The sequence below is a fragment of the Panicum virgatum genome, chromosome 1N (genome assembly GCF_016808335.1).
Source record: "Panicum virgatum strain AP13 chromosome 1N, P.virgatum_v5, whole genome shotgun sequence".
Lineage (NCBI taxonomy): Eukaryota > Viridiplantae > Streptophyta > Magnoliopsida > Poales > Poaceae > Panicum > Panicum virgatum.
Genome location: NC_053145.1, coordinates 50602158 through 50626377, shown reverse-complemented (window position 1 = coordinate 50626377; position 24220 = coordinate 50602158). Strand labels below are relative to the sequence as shown.

The 24220-nt window shown below is 46.3% G+C and overlaps 4 protein-coding genes across 7 annotated transcripts; 2 read left to right on the top strand and 2 right to left on the bottom strand.

Annotated features, from left to right (window-relative positions):
* Positions 1–487: 487 nt before the first annotated feature.
* On the bottom strand, positions 488–5504 carry LOC120656446 (filament-like plant protein 7). 2 transcript variants are annotated; one of them, XM_039934537.1, is made up of 5 exons: positions 4994–5498; positions 4393–4848; positions 1565–3415; positions 1403–1460; positions 488–1270 (listed from the first exon to the last, which is right to left on the bottom strand). In XM_039934537.1, exons 3-5 carry the CDS (start codon positions 3343–3345, stop codon positions 830–832), a joined length of 2280 nt encoding a protein of 759 aa, XP_039790471.1. In that variant the 5' UTR covers positions 3346–3415; positions 4393–4848; positions 4994–5498; the 3' UTR covers positions 488–829. The 2 variants fall into 2 exon arrangements, with proteins under 2 accessions (XP_039790471.1, XP_039790472.1); XM_039934538.1 differs by having other exon boundaries at positions 499–1270; positions 1565–3440; positions 4994–5504.
* Positions 5505–7511: 2007 nt separating this feature from the next.
* On the top strand, positions 7512–11294 carry LOC120656448 (UDP-rhamnose/UDP-galactose transporter 6-like). 3 transcript variants are annotated; one of them, XM_039934542.1, is made up of 6 exons: positions 7521–7692; positions 8578–8783; positions 8905–9089; positions 9168–9368; positions 9831–9992; positions 10721–11294. In XM_039934542.1, exons 2-6 carry the CDS (start codon positions 8654–8656, stop codon positions 11048–11050), a joined length of 1008 nt encoding a protein of 335 aa, XP_039790476.1. In that variant the 5' UTR covers positions 7521–7692; positions 8578–8653; the 3' UTR covers positions 11051–11294. The 3 variants fall into 3 exon arrangements, with proteins under 3 accessions (XP_039790474.1, XP_039790476.1, XP_039790475.1); XM_039934541.1 differs by having other exon boundaries at positions 7546–7692; positions 8596–8783; positions 10721–11278; XM_039934540.1 differs by having other exon boundaries at positions 7512–7692; positions 8596–8783; positions 8905–9368.
* A 281-nt stretch (positions 11295–11575) lies between these two features.
* Positions 11576–14121, bottom strand: LOC120656451 (protein TIC 20-I, chloroplastic-like). The gene is made up of 3 exons (XM_039934544.1): positions 13922–14121; positions 13640–13820; positions 11576–12503 (listed from the first exon to the last, which is right to left on the bottom strand). Exons 2-3 carry the CDS (start codon positions 13800–13802, stop codon positions 11869–11871), a joined length of 798 nt encoding a protein of 265 aa, XP_039790478.1. The 5' UTR covers positions 13803–13820; positions 13922–14121; the 3' UTR covers positions 11576–11868.
* A 1748-nt stretch (positions 14122–15869) lies between these two features.
* LOC120656450 lies at positions 15870–21677 on the top strand. Its single transcript, XM_039934543.1, has 3 exons — positions 15870–16087; positions 17041–18133; positions 21233–21677. Exons 2-3 carry the CDS (start codon positions 17350–17352, stop codon positions 21259–21261), a joined length of 813 nt encoding a protein of 270 aa, XP_039790477.1. The 5' UTR covers positions 15870–16087; positions 17041–17349; the 3' UTR covers positions 21262–21677.
* The last annotated feature ends 2543 nt before the right edge of the window (positions 21678–24220 follow it).

Genomic DNA, 24220 nt, shown 5'->3' with positions numbered 1-24220 from the left:
CGGAGCGGCGCGCGGCGGTCCGAGCGAGGCTCGGAGCGGCGAGTGGCGTGGGGCGGCGGCGCGGGCGGGCCTGGCGGGCAGAGCAGCGGCGGCGTCGCGGATCCGTGCGCGCGGCGGCGAACCCGCGGGCCTGTGGGACGGCGGCGAGCGCGCGACGCGCCCGCGGGACGGCCGGCCGCGCACGGGCTGGCCGGAGCGGCGCGCGAGGCCGGCGGCCAAGCTCCGGCTCCCCTCCTGCGGCGGCGCCCAAGCTCCGGCCTGTGCGTCCGCGGTGGCCGAGCTCCGGAACGCCCGATGTGGCGGCGGCGGCCGAGCAGCCGAGCTCCGCCCGAGCAGCTCCCCCATGGCGGTGGCCAAGCTCCGGCACGCCCGCGGCGACTACCGAACTGCGGCACGCAAGCGGAGGCTGCGGAGCTTCGGCCCGTGCGGCTCACCCTTGGCGCACGGCGGCGGCCGAGCTCTGGCACGACCCAAGTTCCTGTATAAGGGGAAAGAAAGGGAACGAATTCGCCTTCGATAAATTAATACTCGCATCAACCATGAGGTTCATAAATACACAAAGAAATTCCGTCCATGTACGCCACGACGAAAAAGGCAGATACGTAGCTCACACCATGTGCCGGAGCCTGTTGCCATCAGCATCCGCCTCTGAAGCAGAATGCATGGCCAAAAAGATGGCTCTCGGGGAGCAGGAAATTCAAGGAATGGTTGAACAGAACACGCCCAAAATCACTGATCATAACGTAGCAGTACTTCTTGGATCCATGGCACAGCAGCTGCAGGTTGCAGAGTGTACCCACCATGTGGATTCAGCTTCGGCGCGGTCAGCCTAGGAGCTGCCTTCCACTCTCTTCCTGAACATGATCCTGCCCAGGAGGCTCTGACCCCGCTTCTTCTTCCTCTTCGGATCAGCGGAAGCGTCGTCTTCCTGCCGCGGCTCGGCGGCGAACGACGGATGGACGACGATCTGCATCGCATCCTTGTCGTCAGCGCCAGCGTTGTTCTGCTCCAGTGCCGTGCTCCTCGTCGGCGGTGTAGCCGGAGACCTGGAGCCCTCGGCGTAGGCGGCGAACTCCTCGGCGAGGATGCTCGCGAGCGTCTGCGGCTTGTAGTCGGACTTGGCCGAGCTCGGCCTGGGGTTGAAGATGGAGCCGTCGAGAGGACCTGACGAAGTTGCTGAGATCTTCAGAGCCTGCAGCTGCTTGCTTAGGATCGTGATCGTCTCCTGGCACTCGGCGAGCTTGTCAGCTGCTGCGAGGATTTCTGAGTCCTGCAAGGAATGGCTGTGAATTCAGTTCTTGATGATATTCTGGAGGAAGCTGGAGGTTACAAGTTACAATGCTGAGGTTATTTGACTATTTTTCTGTGAAAATGTGTAGCAACCAAGGATGCGGCAACTTACTGTTACCAAATGGCTTTCCTCTTGAGCTGCCCAATGTTGCACACTTGCCTCAGCAAGACTGCATGATAAAGAATATGCATCATTTAGGGAAAAAATTTGAAACGAGTTTCTTTAAAGGAAAACAAAAGAAATCCAGGTAGCAAACTTGTCAGTCTGATCTACCTTTCTATCTCATCACAGCAGGCTGATTTTCTACCCGGCAGGATATTATCATCCTGATCCTGAGCAAGTACAACTTGTGCGAGTTCTTCATCCAGCTGCTCTTGATCACTGGCTACATGGTCTTCATCTGACTGGTTTGGTCCTTCCTGCGCTTCTTTCTGAATATCTAGAGCTTCTGCTGTTTTTGCACTTTGGATGTCCTGAGTACTTTCTGTGTTGACTGTACCTGTTGACTTATCCTCATCAAAATTCTTTTCATCACTATCCCCGTTGTCACCTAGATCTTGGTTCGATAAGTATTGCCCCACAATGTACTTCAGCATCAGACAAACCTCGTCAATGAACTTTTCAAGTTTAGCTTCCCCATGTAGTAGATCATGACACACCTGAACCAGGTGCTCAAGGCGACTGCAAAGTTCAGACTTGTCATGTGACAGTGGTCCTGGTCTTGCAACATTATCCCCTGCAGATGTGCCAATCATGGAAGTGATTTTCTCAATCAGATCTCTCACACTGTTCTCAATTTCAGATCGATCATACAGTAACTCTGAATCTTCTCTCTTGTTAGAGATTGCCTTCTGAATCTCATCAAGAATGGTTTCAATATTTTCTCCACTTGTTTCATGCTTATGCCCTACCAGATTCCAAATATCATGAAATCTTTCAGGATGGCCATTGGGGATGGTACCATTCACGACAGGGTCATTGTCACATTTCTGTGTCTTTACCGATGTCGTATCAGCCTTCTTCAGAGATGCCAGTGGCGCATTTCCATTTAGATCACCTGATGCCATCTTCATTTTCTCAATCTCAGCAAAATCATGGAGCAAGTTCATCTCAGATGATGCCATGATGGATGCACCGTTCTGGCTAGCAGCCCTGAACTGCTCCAGTTCAGAAATCAGAGCAGAGGCCCAAGACGTGGATTGACAGTTAGCATCACTCAGCTGCTTGTTCTCCTCTGTCAGCTCCTTGAGCTGCCTCTGCATCACCGTCAGCTTGCAGGCCTCGTCGGCGTACTTCATCTGCACGAACTGCAGCTCGCTCTCCCTCTTGGCGAGCGCCTGCTTCAGCGCCCTGTTCTCGTCCTCGACGGCGCGGAGCTTGAACGCGTAGCCCTCGGCGTCCGACACCGAGCGCCGAGGCGACGGCGACGGCGACAGCGTCCGCGGCGAGAACGGCGCGGCCGACCGCGGCGAGGAGGGCGTCGCGGGGCGCGGCCGCCTCGGGCTGGCGGTGGGGGTCTGCTGCTCGACCTCGTCCCTCATCTTGGCGATCGCCGCCGGCCCGGGCAGCCGCTTGCGGACCATGCCGCGCAGCCGCTGGCACTCGGCCTCCAGCTGCGCGATCCGCTTCAGGTGCTCCTCCTGGTGCCGGCGCGCGGCGTCGACGGACTTGAGGTCGTACTCCCGCTCCTGGCCCCGGACCTCCAGCTCCTTCTGCAGCATGCGCACCTCGTACTGCAGCGACCCGGCCTGCTTCTGCGCCGACTCCAGCCTCGCCGTCGCGTCGGCGAGCTTGCCGCCCGCGGCCGCCTCGGACTCCCGCAGCTCCACGATCAGCGCGTCCTTGGCGTCGACAGCCTTGCGGAGGCTGCTGTTCTCGGCGGCGAGCTTCGCGGCCTTCTTGTTCGCGTCCCCCAGCTTCTGCTGGAGCTCGCGCACTTTCTTCTTCTCCGACGATATCTCGTTGGCCGCCTCCACGAAGACCTGCTCCCGCTCTTCTCGGACAATGACCAGCCGCTCCATGCAGGATCTCAGAGCTTCTTCCATTTCAGCCATTGTTCCCTTGATGCCTGTTGCCTGCTTCTTCAGCTCCTCCCTTGTGTGAAAACAATCAGCAACAACATTCCTGGAAGCAACAGTGTCAGCTTAACCTGGCCAATGAAGGTATTTGGTTCAACAAATATGCATAAACAAACAATCTAAACAAAGATTTACGTTAACAACTTCTGTCAGCATAGTTGTGGCCAAGCCAATTAGTTTTGCATGATGCTCTTGCTTATGTATGAAACCCCAACAACTGCATTAGTTTGCTTTTCACGTTTTGCCTAACAGCTGCTAAAGACGAGTAGTACTAGAACTTTAGTTCCCCATTCCATCCACCAAGCTTTTGTGAAGGAGAAATGGAAATGTGTGGGTTCTGAAGCAACCGCTACAAGTTGACGTGTCCATTCCGATGGGGGAAAAAAGGACTGGCTGTTAACTCTTTGACATCACAAGCATTGAAAAATTGTTATTCTAAAATTATGACCACCAAACCCAAGACCAGCTAGCAAAACTACAGAAGTATGCTTTTGTATTGTTGGGCCGTACTGAACCCCATCTGTCATCTATTCAAAAGCACAACGTTGTCTAAACCCCAACACAAAATTTGATTTTACGCGGATGAAATTTTCTTTAGGAAAAAACACGAACCGGGCAAGAGATGTGTCGATTATATTAAAAAAAGATGAGAGAAAAACAACTACAAAAATGACACCGGCTAGTTGGATGAGGATGAAATTATGGTCTTCTAAGTTCTAACAACTGCATATTGGTAAGTTCGTGAGGGAGTTGGTTCATGGCAAAACTGCAGTATACGAAGACCACCGTATCACGCTGAGCTATATCTCTACAGAGCTGAAATTGCTACGATGAAGAAACAAACCGTGCGCAAAACCTCATAAACTGTATCAAGTGAGGCTAACGAATACTGCGCTGTACCAGGCCAATCTAGCTAGGTATAAACAGCATTTCAATGACTCGAAACAGAAAGAGCAGTGAAGAGCAGGACAGCTAGTGACTTAGTGGAGAAAATTGCAACTCAAAACCCAACAAGTGACAAACCTTTTCCAGTTCCTGGTTGATCAGGCTGTGCAATTCTTCAGGCACCATAGGGATGCATTGCTAGCCCATCAGCCAAGACACAATGACAGGAGCAAGGAAGCCGAGCAGGAAGCAGAAACACAACTGGCCAGTCAATGATGAGGTGCAGGCAATACTAGCAGTATGGTTGGTTGCAAGGAAGGAGTGGAGCCTGTTGAGGACGAAGGCGTCAATGGGGCCAGCACGGGTGGCGCTTTCGCTTGGCGGGAAGCGGAGGAGCCAGGGAAGACGCGGCGGTGGTTCAGCCGTGCTGTCAGAGAGACTGAAAGCTGGAGCAGTTGGGCTGTTCAGTTCCGGGTACGGCCGCACACAACCCTACCCGGAGATCCGCGCTGGCATCCTACTCCTCTTGACAGTTGATGACATGGCTACTCTGCTGGCAATCAGGATGGCGATTTTGCACGCGACTGCTGGAAACTGCATCCGGATTAGTGAGCACAGGATAACAAGAGTTTCCTAAGTCCATGCTTCACATAATGATTAGTAACACACACAGACAGGAGTGTGCATTTTTTTCAAAAAAAAAATCCCCGTTTCTTTTGGTCGAGGGTATGAATTATACCTGTTCCCTTCAAGGGATCGATGTGGCATGGCACCTCGTGGCCGTTGGATTGATGAAGAAAGGTTGGTAAAGAGTCGCCGTCAGCATTTCAGAGCTTTTGAGGTTTAAGACCAAATCACTGACCCGTGTGTGGCGAAAAAAGCTAGAAAACTCGAGGGTCATCGTCGTCCCAGCACAAGAGAAATGTGGAGCACAAAACATCCAACATCCTCTCCACGAGTTAGGTCGATCGGCACATGTATCAATCTTACTCAACTGAAAAATGAAAGAAAGAAAGAAAGTCCTCACTTTTGGTGCTGAACCAAAGCCATCCAGCGTACCAATCTGTGAGAGTGAGACCGTGGCTTCAGAGTCACATCTTCGTTCCCGTGTAAGCACTGAACCGGAAGAACAACAGGATCCATTTGCAAATCTCTGTTGGACACTTGGATTTCGACAGCAGCGTTGGCACGTACAACTGTACAAGACCCTTAAAGCCCAAGCGGCAGCTGCTCTGCACCTGTCATCCGCAAGCCCTAGATTGCAGCGGTTGGGGAGGACAGGTGGGCGATGCCATCTGATCCGAAGCGCGTGCTAGTGCAAGCAGGGACGCGTCGCGCGCCCGGCTGCCGGGTGCCGTGGGGCAGGCGTCGGAGGTGAGCTCGGCACCAAACCACTACGCGGTGGGTTCAGCGAGCACTTCTCGCCCGGTCACGGCGGAATTTGGCTGCCGATGAGCGGTCAGCCGGTTGGTTGCGCGGCGACATCCCACTGGCATGAGATGCGGGGTGCTCTGCAATTCTGCATTCTGCAAGTGGAAGGTGAGGACTGGCCGGCCGGCCGGCACTCGTGAATTGTGAGCGCTGGCGCTCCGTGCTCGCAACTGAAATGCAGTGTTGGAGTGAGTAACCAAGGAACGAAGGATGTCATGGATACCTTTTCTTTTCTTTTTCTTTTGGTGCGAGAAGAAGGGAGATCTTTATTACTCAGCGTCATTCCTCATTCGTCATGATGACCTTCGGAGTTCGTGAAGTATCCTCGGTCATGAGCAAAGATGGTGGTGACGTCTCGGCACACTCGTCCGCTACCTAGCCATTTTTCTTGGAGAGCAGCTGATACCAACTAAGAGCAACTCCAAGAAATTAGTTAATTCCTAGATAAATGACTAGATAAAAGAATAGGTAAACAAATAAAAAGCTAACAAAAAAGTTGGAGAACTAACAGCTTAGCTAAATCCCACTCTTCATATACTCTCCTTTCTACGAGTCCCGCCTGTCAGTGTCCCAGCCTCCACATCATCTCCTTCGTCCTCCCTCCCCACTCCCGTCGTCAAGCTCGCACGCCGCCCCACTCCTCCCGCCGCCGCACAGCCAGGGCAAGCTCGACACCGGAGGTCCCCACGCGGGAGGAGCTGCACGACCTCACATGCAGATATCGGCGCCGAGGGGGAGCTCGAGCCGGAGGTCCCCGCCGGGAGGAGCTGCGCGGCCTTGCATGCGGATATCTTGGACGAGGGGGAGCTCGCGTCGGAGGTCCCTGCCGGGAGGAGCTGTGCGGTCTCAAATCGGCTGCCGCCGTCGCCGATTCAGCCGTCGTGACCGCCGATTCAGCCGTTGCCGCCAACGTCGGAGCTCGGGAGACCTCGGAAAGGAGCTTGGAGCTCGGGGCGAGGGGCGAGAGATGAGGCGGATACCGAACGGAGCGGGCATGTATTTTTGCCTTGTGAGAGACCGGAAATGGCTACTGGAATAGCTAATGGGGATGTTTACGTAAGCTGTTGGATTCAGTTTTTGTAAGTTTTTTCTATTTTTTAACCTAATCAAATCCATTTACAAAAGCTCTTGGAGTCGCTCTAAAAGCAAGTATCATGGCTACAGTTAGCCGGCGATTCGGATCTCCATGTCATACAAAATCCAGCTGGAAGAGGGAGAAACACAGAGAGAGGACAGGGCGAGCTTCTCACGACTTGCTAGCGTGAAACTGCATACCCAATAATTGGGCGTCCGCAATGGTTAGCTATTTAGAGAGAGAAAGTATGAGAGAGAATGACGCCAGCGGCTCGCGAAACGCCCGCTCAAGGATAAAGGCTCCAACCCGTTCCTATTCGCTGCCGCTTGCATACACATTTCTCCTCGCTGCCACATTTTGCTGTGCATTAAATACAACGGGTCCACTACTACCGCCCCAGTCGTTCCAGGCGGCTGCCGGCGGAACTATTAACCCTGCTCTTAGTAGAAGTGTTATTGCACATTTATCAAGATTGTAAACTAGAGAAGTATTATGAGGATAAAAATTTCTCTCATATTTCATAAAATTTCTCTCGCTGTCTGTCATATCAGTAAATTTAATTCTTGTTACACTTTTATAACACTCTCATTAAAATTAGCTTTATCGACATCACAAATGACATGTGTCTAGCTGTCTGTCATCGATCCGCTCTGCCGTGAGCTTTCAACGAGGTAATCTGCACAAACATCGCGCACCGAGTTGGAGCTTGGCTGCAGGCTCGGCGGGATCTCAGGCTCGTATCGAGCTCGGCTCGAGACGCTAGTCTCGCTCGAGTTCGGCTCGTTGACAGCCCTCCGCTCAGACTCATCTCTGTTTCTTCCCCACTTTCCTCCTCCCTTGGTGTTCTTTTTCTGGCTGCGACCACTGGGCCAGCGGCAGCGCCATTCGTCACGAATTCGCCCGGCCCTTTGCCGGCGAGGAGCATCCACCAGGTATGCCTGCCCCTTTTCTTCCCTTCTGCTGTGCGAAACGGAGCACCCCAAACCCTAACAAATCTATTTGTATTCGGATCTTAATTCTTACCATGTCCTGTGCTGGGTCCGCCCCTGGTTCGACTGGGTTCTTCTTCAGCCATGCCCCGCGTTAAAGTATGCCCAGTGTTCTATGGTCTTTCTTCCTAACTGTTCCAAGTAGTCCTGAATCACTAGTGGTATTACTTGTTAGTCACCAAGAATTTCCTGCCGTTCTTAGGCAGAAAATATGTGCCATCTTAGATGGCACAGGAGTTCCTGATCGTACATCATGCCAAGGCTAGAGTTTCCTCCTTTTGTACCTAAGCTGTGCACTGAGAATTCATACAGCCAAGAAAACGGAAAAGAATAGTGAATAGATTAAACTTCAGTCTGTTTGGATCGTGTAACTTCGTTCACAGTGCTTGAAGTAGCGATAATTGTTGGCTTTGCCTGTTGTATTGGTGATTTACGGTCTGTCTCTAAAGCGGAGGATATGCCCCCCAAATACAAAATTTCGGCATATAGAGAATAGCGAGCTAATGAAAAGTCTCATCCACGGATCAAGGTTCAGCAGACTCATAAATTAAGTAGGCAAGGGATTTCAATGGGAAAGTGGATGCAGATGATGGCAACTCCGCACACTCCTAGCTTGCTTAGCTAGCAAGGGTGCGTGCCTCAAAATTTTCTTTTTGCATTCACCAATTTCTAATTCTGGGGGCAGTTCCACTGCAAAGTCAGCCAGAGAGAGGGGGAAGGGGGGAGGGAGCAAGAGCTTTTATTTCAGAGTTTTGAGTTGTATTAGGTGATACCTGTTCGATTATGAGTGCTGATGCCATTGTGTTTGATTGTCAAACTGACTTTCAGTTGCAATTTGTTTGGAAGGTGGATTGTCTGATCTGATTCTTAGAAAATTGGGTTGGACTCTACATGTCAAGAAGGTATGGCACCAGGAAGCAAGGCAGAGAGAAAAGCAGCATTAGATGCTGGGGCATGGATGTTCAATGTTGTAACATCAGTTGGTATCATCATGGTCAACAAAGCCTTGATGGCAACACATGGTTTTAGTTTTGGTAAGACACTGACAGTGCCTTAATCTTTATTCATGTTTTCCATGCGTCTTATCACTTTTATCTAGAATTGGACTATCAGATGTCTTGTACTCATGTTGTTTTCTGCTGTTTGGTTGTACAGCTACAACACTGACTGGACTTCACTTTGCAACCACAACCTTGATGACACAAGTAATGAAATGGCTTGGATATATTCAGCCATCCTATTTGCCATTACTGGAACTAGTAAAGTTTGTCTTTTTTGCAAACCTATCCATCGTTGGAATGAATGTTAGTTTGATGTGGAACTCGGTTGGATTCTATCAGGTGAAGACAGTAACTTTGGTATTTTGTCAGTATATGATTCAAAATGTATGTAGTGAACTGTGTGTCTTGCTTTTTCAGATTGCGAAGTTGTGTATCATTCCAGTTTTGTGCATTCTGGAAATCCTATTTGACAAAGTCCGTTACTCGAGAGATACAAAGCTCAGTATAGTGCTTGTCCTGGTAGGGGTTGCTGTATGTACTGTGACTGATGTTAGTGTGAACTCTCAAGGGTTATTAGCGGCAGTAATAGCTGTTTGGAGCACAGCGCTACAACAGCATGTGAGTATTCTTGATATCAGGAGTTGTCATTTGTTATGCATATACCTGCATAATCCATTTTTCCTAATGATAGAAATTCTGCTTCAACCCTTATTTGTATAGCTTGACTTCTAACTTAGCAGTTTGAATTTTATAGTTTCTAATGAAAGTATTGTGTACCGAATTTTCGAACTTTCTGGAGACTTATCCTGAAATCTAGATTTTCTCTGTTCTTGGAGGTCTAGTGAGCAGAAGAATCTTTTGTCCCTTGTTAGTTTTCAAAGAGAAGTTTAGTAATAACTAAATAAAATTCAACCTGCTGGACCTGGTTGATTTTCATTTAAATAGTGTGTGCAGTGCCCCCCCCCCCCCCCCCCCCCCCCCCGCCCCACACACACCCACCCACCTTGTCACTCACACAACAGCCCTTTATGTTATATTATTATCACGCTGATGTATTTGATCTCCTCTTCTGTGCTGCAGTATGTTCATCACCTTCAGCGAAAGTACTCGCTCGGTTCATTTAACCTCTTAGGTCATACTGCTCCTGCTCAGGCAGCATCACTGTTAGTATTGGGCCCTTTTGTGGACTTCTGGCTGACCAACAAAAGAGTTGATACTTTTAACTACACATCAATAGTTACGGTATGTGATGCATACTCCAAATCAGTGTTGCCTATATAGTTGCAAAATTGTTTCAAGAGGAACCCATCTATTTCATCCAGCTACTTCGGCACTGTATATCCTCTTGTTAGTGTGTGTCTGTGTTTTGGGACCTTTGACATGGTCCAGAAACACATGTTTGAGCATAACTTCCATTGTATACTTATAAGACTGGATTTTCAAGTTTATAGTACTAAAGATATTTCCAATGCAAGATATCTTTTCCATGTGTCCAATCTAAACAAAGTTAACTGCATAGGTCCCAGAAACATCACTCTTTTGTTATTGGAGGGAGCAAGATTCATACTCGTCGATGATTCTGTCTGAGCTAGATTTTCGGGATCTATGGTGATTAGTGTAGCTTGGAAATAATGTCTGGCATTGGGGTTATGAAAATATTGAAGATGACTTGGAGACTTGTTTATCCAAAGTAATACTCAGGGTATTCAATACTGGTAATAGTTTAGTGTGACCATAAGAAATAGCATATTGCTTCGTGTTGATGCTTCTTAGACATGTAGGAAATGTTCTGTTTTTCAACATCTACGGTATTTTTTTAAACCTGATACACAGTCCACTGAGATGAGCTTGGTATATGATTTGAATCTTAGTAGCTCTTTTGCTTGATGCAATAACTTCTCTCTTTGGTGTTGGCTTGACCAACCTGGGGAAAACTTTCTAATTTCCTTGTCACATGTCTGATTTTTCAGTTCTTCATTGTGCTGTCATGCATAATTGCTGTTGGCACCAACCTAAGCCAATTCATATGCATCGGAAGATTCACAGCTGTCTCATTCCAAGTTCTAGGCCACATGAAGACGATTCTCGTGTTGACCTTGGGGTTCCTTTTCTTTGGCAAAGAGGGCCTCAATTTCCATGTCGCCCTTGGCATGCTTCTGGCTGTCATCGGCATGATTTGGTATGGGAATGCGTCGTCGAAACCTGGAGGGAAAGAGCGCCAGGTTTACTCAACACCAAGTGAGAAAACTCAGAAGCACGGGATACTGTCCTCGCAGTCTGAGCTTGATCAGAAAGTTTGAAACGTGAACAGCAAAGCCATATTGTGCTTCTTGAGCGTTCATCGGCCTAATTTATTCTTTTTATACGTTTTTAGGGACATGTTTCTATAGAATTGTAGGGCACAGCAGAAACAGAGTACCTGGGCAAAAAGCCCAAGGCTATACTTTTGCAGCAAATATGTCAACATCTGAGCTGGCAGATACATGTTATGTAATAGTCATTCTGTGATTGCATGTTTTCGCTCTCAATCTGGCATGTTCAGTATGTTTTCGGTGTTCCTTTTCCTATTCCATGGAGAAGTGTGGTGCAGCGAGGAGCTTGCCGGGCGTGCTAGGCGGACGACCAGGAGTTGCTGCACGCATGGCTCATCACAACAGTTGGCCGGGCAGCCCCGTCTCCTAATGTATCGCAGCGGTGGGGATTCTCGATTCTGCTCTCATCGTCTGAATCGTGGGAACAATAAAGCCGTTCAATGCTGCGTCCGCATAAAATCATTACACGAAAAAGCGGTGTTGAAATAATCGCTCGACTGAAACAGCATATGATTGGAATACACAACAAAGATCCCCCGCACGAGTCGACCGATATGCATTCATCTGTTCAAATTTCTAGAGATTTGACCCGCTGAAGTGGATGCCACTAAAGCTTAAATTCCGAAACACACAGTTAACAGCACTGGCAACAATGCAGTGAAGAGTGACAATTACACTAATTTCCTTTCTGGTCTGTTTTCTATTCAAGGGTCCACATTCCCAAACTACCTAGCACATTCAGTCCTGTTGTTCACCAGACCCATTCAGTACCTCTTAATTCCAAAAATGCACTTTGCAATGATCAACTACCTGAACAGGTTAAGATCTGAATGGATGAATGCCGTGTGAGATATAAATGGAATGTTAGCATACGCCCCTGAAAGCGCACACCTCATGCATTCAACAACCGTGAAGATCTGAATGAAGGTCATTGTCATCCAGAAATATGCCATAGGTTTACCCTGGAATACAATGCTTGGGCTCCAGTTGCACGCTGTGGCCAGAGCTTGTGAGCCTGTATCGAGCAGGATAGCCAATATGATGTGAAACCGCAAGAAGTGTGGTGACCACTTCCGCCTGACAACAAAGAAGTATATGGTCAAGAAGATAACCAGAAAAAGCCACCCAGGGAGTAGGGCCATTGTATCAATGAAGGCATAAAGCAGGCTAAATCTTTGCAAATATGGATGAAGCTGGAAGATAGCATCTGCGTATGTCCACATGTTGTGCAGTGGCAGAAGATAAGGCACACATGCCAGGGACCTCCACCACCATTTAGGTTTGGAAGTTAACTCAGGATAGCTGAATGATGACAAAGATGCCTGACAACCAACTTGAGTTCTTGGGCGCAATTTTGGGAATGGCAGCGGCTTGATGCCCTTGATGGGATCATACTTTGCAAAGGATGAAGATACAACATGACGATGAAAATCCGCACCAGCTGAAATGAAGAAATTTCTTGTCATATGAAGATCAATAAGAATTCCAACATAACTGTTGGCGCATGAAGAATGCTTATGTTTTGAGGTAATTAACAAAAAAATGTAGATAGGTAACTTTAACACAAAGGACGAATTAATTAGAGAAAACTACTCATTATAACTTGAAAGAGTACTCACAATGAGTGATAGTTGCAAACTTGCAAAAGAAGCAGAATTTCACCTCACTCATCACAAGAAAGTCAATATGAATTATTAGTTTGTAACATCATGTATATTATCGATATGAAAGGATGTGAAGGCCAGATTCTATCCATGTATATACAATTTTCTTCAGCATAATACCAACTTATAGCTGAATTGGACTAGAACATTAATTTAGTGATCTCCATAACAATTTAATCATGCATTGCTAAAGATAAGATGCCAATGCCATACTGCCATGAAGTGCCCACTGAACCATAGCAAACTTTTGCTGTCACTCACATATTTTGTACATTAAAATTACAGACTCCCTTGCCTTTGGTAAAACAAATAATACAGGTTATTAAACACACTGGGTTTTCAGAGCTAAAAGACAAGCACGCATAATATACCCATTTCATCCTACAAACTACTTTCTACAATTCACCGATCTCAAAAAAATTAGTCAACCTATATTCTGCCAGGGGAGCATGTAGAACTTGGAATTAATTTACTAACTTGCTCCTTTGATCATGTAACTTTCCATTTTCTGAAAAAAAAAACAAATACTGAAAAATTGGACTTGTGGAACAAATACAACAAAGCTCGAAATAGATATTGTCAAAAGTTCCCAGATGATCACACTATGTCTAACTCGTAATTCTTCACACAAAACAATATTAAGAAAGGACAATGATCTTGCTAATCGAGAATTCGAGATAGAGCTCAGAGGTAACAATAAGTCAAAAGGCGCAGCACAATTACACTCAAGCATATCCAGATGATAATTCAACCAATGCTGTCCAGTAGCCGACTAGAGTACTCTGAATGGATATGAATTGGATCGCATTTTTTCAATGAAAAGATAACGTCCTCAAAGAGAAGTGCAAGCATAAACAACATTCATTCACACCATTAAAATTGCTCGTAAGGAAGAAAATAAAGTGAATTTTACCTCTCAAAGCGAAGGATTTCTGCTCATGACAAAATGCAGGATCCCGCAGGCTCAGAAACGCCGGTCTAGCACGCAGAAACGGCCGCGCGGGGGAACCATATCGGGCGCCAGCAACACCAAGCAGGTGAGCATTCGCGGTAGCAACTCCGTGACAGGGAAACATCGTGTGCGAGCGGCGGACCTGACGAGGGGCATTAGGGTTCAGGTAAAACTCAGAGAAAATTGGAAAACAAATGCCGCCCCCAAAAAGCAATGCACCCAAGCAAGCTAGGGCTTCCTTACCGGCAAAGGGAGAACCGAATCCTAGTCCGGATGGATCCCCGCTCCGCGCTAGGCCGCTAGCCCAGGAGGGGACGAGCCGACGACGATGGGAGGAGGAAGAAGGGTGGAGTTGCGGCGGAAGGGAAGGTGTGGAGTCGTCTGGATTGGGGTCGGGACGAGGAGGCGAGGAAAGCCGCCAGGGATTTCCTGGCGATTGGTTCGTTCACGCGGCTCGATTGAACCGAACGGCCCGGCCCGGTTCGCGGGTGGGTCGAGCCTCGAGCGCAGTTTGGTTTGGGAACACAGTCTGGAATATTTGTTTTTTTTTAAAGAAAATGGATAAATCCTCCAAGTTGTTTCTTGGGATTTATTATAGCTTTTTGAACCATTTACGACCAAAGTTTCAAATATAAATCCTCCCGGCGATATGCTTTTAGATTTGAAACCATCAGCCACGCATCTGGTTTCTTAATGGAAAAGGTTAAATTTAATCCCTAAGGACTTGTCATTCAGATTAGCCTAAAACATGAGGGGCTGGTGAACCAAGTGGTTCCTTGAGCCAGCCTAAGCCTCCTCTTGCAGCCTTCCCTCTAAAAAAATAATCTAAAATATTTTTAGGTTCACTTGACTGTGAAATAAAAAAGATAACTTTAATCTCAAGTTATATTTGTGGTTTTTGTCTCTCTTAATTTATACAAGTTTGTGTTCTATTTAGGACTTTTCCATAAAAAAGTTGTTTTGACGATGCATGGTGGATACCATGGTATACACATCTCTATATATGATTCCTGGTCAATTCCGAGGTCTCTCATTGGGCCACGTCAGCACGCGACATCCTGGCCGTCCATCCGGCAACGAACGGTCATGGGAGCGGGAGGAGGGACAGCCCCCGGACGCCGCGCTAGCCCCCACCTCCAGCCTCGGCCGCCGGCGGCCATGCAAGGGCGTCGCGCCTTTGTGGTCCCTCTCGGGACCGCCACCGTCGGCCAGAGCTCCGTCCACGACCAGGGGGGAGAGATAGAGTGACCCCGCCACCGGCCCGAGCTCCGGCCGCGACCAGGGGAGAGAGAGTGTATGGGGAGGGACCGATCCAGGGGAGGGGCGCACGGCAGCACAGTGCCGCGCGCAGCCCTGGCCCGCGCCGGCTGGCCAGTGCGTGGGGCGGCGGCGGCCCGGCGGCGAGGCGCTCCACTCCCCTAGTGTTGGTCTCTGGCGTTGCTCAACTGCGTGGCCGCGGTCCCCTACGACCGCTACAGGTGCCTCGCCCTCCGCGACTACATCATACTAGACCTGGGCATGGGCTGCCCGACCCGACGGACCCAACCCAACCCGCCCGAAAATAGCCCGACCCGACCCGACCCGACCCGAAGAGTTTGATGGGCGGGCTCGGGTCAAAAATTTTGACCCGGTATGACTGACGGGCCGGGCACGGGCTAAAAATTTTGACCCGAAACCCGAAAAACCCGAAGGAACCCGACATTTTACATAGGCCCGGCCCGACCCGACCCGAACCCGACCCGACCCGACTGGCTGTCGGGTCGGGTGCGGGCTCAATTTTACGGCCCGGCCACCGGGTCGGGTCGGGCACGGGCCGCTAGAAAAAACACCGGGCTTTTTTTTGCCCGACCCGAACCCGACCCGGCCCGGAGGATGCCCAGGTCTACATCATACAGAAGGTGCTGCTAACCTCTTCTTGCTTCTTCCCCCTTGTTCCTGAAAGAATTGTCCTCAACACAGTGGCGGACGCAGGAATTTAAGATTGAGTGTACATAGGTATGGGGTAACCGAACAATCATCACGTATAAATAATTAGAGTTTATGAAAATAAATATTAAAAGATACAAGATACAATACAAATAATTCCTTAATCTATTATCCATACAATATTTTGAAACTATCAACTCATAAAAGTTATAAATTAACTCGACGATGTAGCTTTTGGAAACGGAAGATGATATCTTCATCATCAGCACGTAGGTAAAATTTCTTCTCAACGGCCGGTGAGACACCGCAGCATCTCTCTTGTGCTCCTCGGTCTGGCGCCAGCGCTGGGCGGATGTAGAAGATGAGGAGAAGAACAGACGACAGTCAACAGGGATTAGAAAGGGATTGCAATTGTGAGGCAGCGGGCAAAGCAAGCAGACTAGCCCACAAGCCTATTCCTCTTATTGTGCTCAAATAGACTTGGTATGACCTAGTTATCTGTATAGTATATGTATATACAAACTTCCTGAATTTTTGTCCAAATTATTGGGTGTACATCTGTACACCCATGCAGCTATACTAGTTCCGCCACTGCCTCAACACAACCTAAAGCTCAACTGCATGTCATCTCTATTTTCTTTTAAGTTTCTTCTTGGAAGACTATTTTCGGCAATATACCTGAGAACGTGCTTGAAAACTGCAATGTGAGCATGCAAACTTACAATCTAGGGCCTATTTGGAAGAGAATGATTGGTATAGGAAGTGTCAAGAATTAGTTCAATTTCGTCCTAAATCCTAGGATTCTGAATGCAATGCTAATGACCGAAGTGAATGCACTCTAGGAATAACAAGTAGTAAATTACTAACTTTCTGACCCAAACAATCTTTTTTGTTTAATTCCAACTTCGTTTCAACTTGGCATGCTAGCTAAGAGTTTAAGAAGTGTTTCTCCCTGTAGAACTATTTAAATGTGTCCGTATCACCATATGCAGGCATTTATTGTTGTTTTCTGTCTACTATAGTTAGAGCTTGGACTATATTAAACAACTTTTCCGAATAGACCTGTCATGTTGAATTTACTAAAGCGAAATGTAGCTGGCGCCTCCAGATATATTTGTTGTCTGAACAAAAAAATTATGCAAGTAGCTAATGCAATTTTAGCTGGAGTAATATTGTTTTATCAGGAAGCCATGACTCTTTGTATTCGTGTAGGAAGCACATTGCAAAGATTATATTTTTTTTCTTCTGTTATCTGCTTTGTTACCCCTCCAGTTCAATGAAATACCGGCTCCTATATTCTCAGGTTATCTTAGTTTTTTTTTTGTTGCTTTTATTCCTTCTGATTTGCAAAGCTGGCTGTCCTTGCTGTTCTCATAAGATGCCCCTGATGATGAGCTTCTTAATATTCTTCCTCTGTCTCCTTTGTCAAAATGCAGAGAGTAAAGAAGTTTTCTCATGCCGAGCCAAGCTCCAGCACCAGCACCAGCACTGAAGCTCCAAAGAGCGACCCGAAGCTCTGAAGAAATACTAGCGAAGAACGTTTTCGACGGCGATGGTGTGCCTGATATGATTACGAATGTAACCGCAGCGTTAGGTCTGTCAATCATTTTGTTCAACCCATGTAGAAGACCACTTGTCTGCTAAGGGATGAACCAATCAGGGTAAGAGTCAATTGCAGAGACCCTTCTCAACTCAGAGGATTTGTGGAGATTTTTTTCAATGATATTGGATATGAGGTGAAGTTCATGGTTGAAGGTCACCATTACAAATCCCTGAAGACAGTTGGGAACTCTGCTGGTGGCAGTAAATTTCAGGACAAATATGGGGACAATGATGACACTGATCAAGGTAAAAACAAAGGTCCAAAAGAAAAAGACTCTGCTGGAGGGGACAAGTTCACTGGATACTCTGAGGTTAGTCAAGGTGACTCTCAGGAGGATAGTATGGAAGATCTGATCAGGGATGGATCACCTGACAATGCCAACCACAAGGAAAATGATTCTGTAGAATTCCCTGATGACACTTCTCCTAATATCACTGTGTTGCCTACTAATGTTGAAGCTGTGTCGACTGAGAGAGGAATCCCAAGGGAAGCTCCACAACAACCAATGGAGGAAGTGCAACAGGCAGGCTGTGACAAGGGTGATGGTTTGCTGCATGCAACAGCTATTATCCCAGATGAGAAGATTTTGGTTCATAATGACCAGGGAACATATCTCTTGGAGGCTAGTAAGTGGCCAATACTGAATGTGGAGTCAGACTCTGTGGGAGAGGAACTCCTAACCCAAGAAGAAGATTTGATGGAACTCTCTGAGCACAATATGAAGGCTACTCAGGTTGGAGATTCTGCCAAGGAGGACAGCTCCCAAGAATGGATTTCCCCAATTAGCAAGAAGAAGAAAATTCAGAAGGACAGGAAGAGAAGAGTGGTGGTGGCAACAAGAGCAAGTTCAAGGATTCCTAGGGATGGGATCCCAATTGCAGAGAAAGCTATGCAGAGGGCTAAGGAGAAGGACTCCATTCCCACAGGTTCCTCCTCATCCTACTCCTTTACTATTTTGAATTCCACTCCTAATCATGTGTTAGCTCAAGTTATGAGTGACTTAGATCTTGAGGTCGATGATTTTGATGAACAAATTAATATTTTTAAAGCTGAGGAGATTCTAAGGGATGACATTGCCAAAGCTAACTATAAAGAGTACTTATCTAGATGCAATAGAGGGAACACTCCTGAAACAGTAGAGGAGCTACAAGAAGTGGCCATGGAGGTCATTGATAATTCTTGTAGACTTCCTAAAGAGGGATCAGATAAGGCTAGTAGAAGCCCAATGCAGGTCAAGATCCTTAAGCCTAGGGGTGCTAAAACTAAAGCACCTAAAAAATGAAAATTCTTATTTGGAATGTAAGGGGGTTAGGCAAAGCTGCAAGGAGGCAAGTTAGAGAACATGTGCTTGCAGAGAAGGTTGATGTTTTAGGCTTGTTGGAAACTATCAAATTGGATTTCTCTAGTCACTTACTGCATGAGCTTTCTGGTGGTTTACCTTTTGTCTGGAATTGGCTTCCTTCCCGAGGTAAATCAGGTGGTATCCTTCTAGGAGTTAAGGATGACACCCTAGAACCAGAGGGCCACTCCATGGGGGAGTACTATATTCAGACTACTATTAGGAACAGATTGACAAATTTTAGATGGGAATTGGTCTGTGTCTATGGACCGGCTCATCATGACCTCTCGGCTGAGTTTATTAATGAGCTGGACAATGTTTGTGATAAGAGCTCCTTACCTATGGTTATTGGTGGCGATTTCAACCTGATCCGAGCAGCAGATGAGAAAAACTCCGCCAACTATAATCATCAACTCAGTGAGCTGTTCAACAACTTTATTGGCAAATTCCAGTTGAAAGAAGTCCAACGTTCTGGAGTCAAATATACTTGGACTAACAAGCAGCACTGCCCAATTATGGTTGACCTAGACAGATTTTTTATTTCGACAGACAGGGAGGACAGATTCCCTTTGTGTCTGGCTTGGAGCCTAACCAGGGTTGGTTCTGACCATACTCCTATCATTTTAGATTCTGGGGAGCAGGGAGCCCCCAGACCTAGATACTTCTACTTTGAAAACAATTGGCTGCTGGATCACAACTTCCTGGAGCTAATCACTCAAAAGTGGCAGGCCTCTAAAAATAGAAGACCCTCTGATTGTTATTCTTTGGAAGCTTGGCATGGCAGTATTTGTATGTTAAGACAGTTCCTGAAAGGCTGGGGGGCCAAGAAAGCAGGTGAAAATAGGATTGCCAGGGAGGAAATCCTACTTCAGCTGAATCAACTTGATAAGCTAGCTGATTCGGTTGGCTTGTCGACTGAGGAATGGCAAACCAGATATGGTCTGGAAAGTGCCCTTGAACAGATTTATCAAGCTGAGGAAATTCATTGGAAACAAAGAAGTGATGCAAAATGGCTGTTGGAAGGGGACTCCAACACTGGTTTCTTTCACCAATTTGCCAACGGCAGAAGGCGAAAAAACTCTATCACCTCTCATGTTCAACTTAGTAGCAGATGCTTTGAGTGCGTTATTGGACAAAGCTGTTCAGAAAGGGCATATCAACAGCGTGTTAGCTGATTTAGTCCCAAGCGGGATCTCCCATATCCAATATGCAGATGATACAGTAATAATGATAGATGGCTCTGAACATTCAACCATCAATCTAAAATTGATCTTATATTGCTTCGAATGGCTTTCGGGGCTGAAGATTAATTTCCACAAGAGTGACGTCTACGGCTTTGGTATGTGTCAAGAAGAATTAGAGACTCGAGCTAACATGTTAAATTGCAAGCTGGGTACTTGGCCTATGAAATACTTGGGCATTCCTATCTCTGACTCCAGATTAGGAATTTCTTCCTTCCTTGGTTTACAGCAGAAAATGGCCAAACGTCTAGATCCTTGGAAAGGGAAACACCTGTCCTCCGGGGGGAAATTGGTGCTAACCAACTCCTGCCTATCTAGTCTCCCGATTTACACTATGGGGTTTTACTTGATTCCCAAAGGAGTTCATCAAAAGATGGACTCGATCCGAGGAAGCTTTTTCTGGCAAGGAGCTGGAAATGAGGCAAAATATCATATGGCTAGTTGGGAGTCGGTTAGTAGACCCAAGGACCAAGGTGGTCTGGGCATTATAAATACCAAGATCATGAATGACTGCCTCTTAGTCAAATGGATATGGAAAATCATGAAAGGGGATGAGAGCTTATGGTATAGACTGCTTAAAGCCAAATATATGCCAGACGGTAATTTTTTTTGCCTCAAGGGTGAATGGGTCATCTCAGTTTTGGAAGGGCTTACACAAGGTGAAGCATTTGTTCAAATGGGGGGCTATTCACCGAGTCCATAATGGGATTAAAACATCCTTCTGGCATGATATCTGGTTGGGAGAAGCTCCGCTGCATGTGCAGTTCCCGGCTTTGTTTAACATTTGCAGAAACCCTGAGATCACGGTAAACAATTGATACTCTGACAGGGAATGGAAGGTGGAACTCAGAAGGAGTCTCTCACCTAGGGAAGCAACTGAATGGCAACATCTGATGAGCATTCTCCAACCATTTCAACTCTCCTCTCTGGATGATGAGGTTGAATGGGCTCTTGACAAATCCAAGTCTTTCTCAACTAGCTCTCTTTACAGGATGATTACTCACAGGGGAGTGTGCTTAAATGCGGCCGACAGCATATGGAAGACAAAACTCCCTCTAAAAATTAAAATTTTTATGTGGCAATTGGCTCACAATAAACTCCAGTCTGCTGCTGCCCTTAGCAAAAGAGGGTGGAAAGGAAGCTATCATTGCTGTCTTTGTGGGAAAGTAGAGACTACTGACCATATTTTCTTTAATTGCTCTCTCTCACGTTTTATTTGGTGTGGTCTGCGCTTGGTTTTTGGTTGGGACTCATCTCCCAGATCTTGGGATGACCTGCAGGGGTGCAAGCTCCCACGTATGTTTGGGGTGAAGGGGCACTTAGGCCTTTTTCTCTTCAGTGTCATTGCGTGGTCTATTTGGAAGACACGCAACAAAATGGCGATCGAGAGGATTTTCCCTAACAATCCAATTGATATTCTATACAATGCTATATCATTCATGCAGAAATGGTTGCGGCTTCTGAAGCAGAGTGATCAAGTGAAGCTGGCGGAGCCGATGCTGAAGATAGGAAGTTGGATTAAGGACTACGCCCCGTTGGCTTCTTCTTTTACGGATATCGTTGAACTTTAGTTCGTTTTCGTTTTCGCCTTTTGTTGTTCTGTCTGGAAAACTGGTTATCCCAGTGCTGTACTTGAACCTCTTATTGCTTTCAATATAAGCAGAGCTTGCCTCTTTCAAAAAAAAAAGTTAGAAGACCACTTTTGACTACATCTGTCAGATGTTGGTCGAACTGTGCCATGTTGGCACGATTCTAGCAGAGTAAGACTGATGTAATGCCCATGGGTTGGCCGTTATCCCGTTGCAATAAGAAGTGCATCTGCAGCTGTCGATTATTCGGTTTCAGCATAGCGTCTGAAAGACTGAAACAACCGTATGAATTTCACAGGCACAGGTGTCTCATCCTTCGCTCTTTTGTGTTATGTTGCTTGGATTGGTGAGAGCATTGTCTGTCTGTCTATGGTGATGGGTAGAGGCTAGCTGCTTTGCTGATCTCTGTCTGCCAGGCATATTCCTGCAGTTCAGGCTCCATGCAAAGCAAAGTCGTCTTGTTAACCTCGGGCTCAGGTTTGTTTGATTGATTTCGTGAGCATTACGTTGACTTTGCCTCTCTGCCCCCATTGCAGCCCCTCTCTGTCTCTAAAAAAAAAACGGAGAGAACATATTGACCAAATCGTCTCACATACATAGGGGATTCCAAATTCGCGCGCGCGCCAGGAGCTCAACCAGCAAACGATTTCCAACAGCTCAAAAATTTCCATTTTTGGATTCGGTGTCGTTCCCTTTCGCTTTTCGGCTTCCATGATCAATTAGGCTAGCTCCACCCGCACTCGCAAGTCGCAACCACCCGGCCTCGCACCCAGGCGTCATTCCCGCGGAATTTCTCGTGTTTTGATTTCGCACGCTTCACGATGCAATTAAAAACGACACCAGACACCAGCCCCAATTTTCCTTTGGGCGACTTCGCCACCCACACCCCACATACGTTACTGCATGCAGGTCAGCACAGTTATATGTATAATTTATATACATAAATTAGTATGCATAAAAAAGTATAAAGAAAAAAATGTACTTAGATGTATCACAAAAGAAGGAAAAATATTATACAACAAACTTATGTAGCTAAAGTATGAAAACATGTTTATATGATGAATTTATATATATCTTTTATGGGAAGAATCATATAAACTTTGTTGCATAACTTTTATGGGAAGAATCGTATATATAACATTCCCATCAAAACTTTGTTGCAAAACAAATTTGAAGAGAAAAAAGTTGTGCAAAAGATAGTTCTCAGAAGGGAGAAATATTGATATAACTTATGCAAAATAAGTTAAATAATTTATATAAAAAGTTACGTATATAAGTTATGTATATAATTTATGCAGAGAGAAGCCAAAACTAACATAGAAAAAGAAAAGTAACATAAATATAATTTCTCCATTAACAAAGTTATGCATCCGTTGCAACAATTTTTTGGGAGGAAAAAAAGGAAAAAACAAGCATCCGGCCCACCGCTCGCCGTGCTCGTGCCGCGTCGCTCCCAACAACTCGGCGAGCGGCCCAGGTCCGCCGATGTGATGGATAAAGATTAAAGAGGGAAAAATAGGATTGAGAAAAGATGAGACGAGTGAAGCGGGGAGGAGAACAAAGAAAAACAGCTAATATTTGGTAGGACCCACGCACATGGGAGTGTGTGGAGCAGCTCGAGACGGTCCGAAAATCGAGCGCTGCGATGCTTGCTAGCGCTCGCGCGCAGAATCGGAATCGCGCATACATAGCAATCTTTTTAAAAAAATATATCAACCTAATTACATTCTTTTTCAATGTATAAAATAAAGTTTCAAATAATATAAGTAAATGGTCCGGTAATAGTTGGTCGTTAGATGTGACACGACAGCTTCAATTTAAGGGAGATACATTAAGCTAAATTTCAAATCAGAGCATTCTAAATTTCATAAAAACAAGCATAATCGATATCATTATATTTACTAGAAAAAAATTCCTAGCGAGGAGGCATTTCGTTATTGGACTATTTTGAGATAGTTTGATCCTTGACATAATGATATGATCTACATTTTTAGAAATTGTAGTAAACATCAGAATGCGAATTGGAATCTTTGATGATTCGAGAAATTCAAATCCATATTCGTATTTGAGTTAAAATATGATAAAATATGACATCCGAGTCTCTCTCAATCACCTCTCTCTCTCAATCTTCTGTCTTCCTCCACAGCGAGCGTAGCGTAGCATGGACCACCGTGGCACGGAGGTCACGCAGCCTGGGAGCAAGCGACGGCGAGCCTGGGCAATGGCTAGATAGGAAAGTTGGTGTATTAAAAGCATTTTTGTGTAGATCTAAGATAAATTAATTGAGAAAATTCAAATCCATAACTTATATCAATTAAGAATTCTTTTTTTTGCCAATATCCAATTTATGGTTAGTACTTCTTTGGTCTCAAAATAATTGCAACTATAGAGTTCAAAATTTATCTCACAAAAATTGCTAATTTTGACCTATCTACCACAAAAGACAAGACAATTTCCGGAAGACTCTAACAAAAAACAACTAACACCTCATCCACTCATCATAAAAGACAAAATGGTATTTTGGTAATTTTACATATAATATTGATTGGCGTAGTTGATCATAGAATTGCATTTATTTTGAGACAGAGGGAGTATTCTACAAGTTCAAGTGCCTTTTAAATTGAACTTTTCAAAAATATGTTCTCTTCATGCCAATCATTATAAATCTATTAAAAAACTTTTCTATCCCATGAAATATCACGAGTACATCTACTCGCCACTCGCGGCAAGGCCGCGACGTTTTTAGTCCAACCAGCAAAGGAGAAGGGAGAGGGAGGATCGGTCGGTCGGTGTTGGAGACGGACTGGACTCCACCACCGACGACCGACCAGCCGACCATGCTCC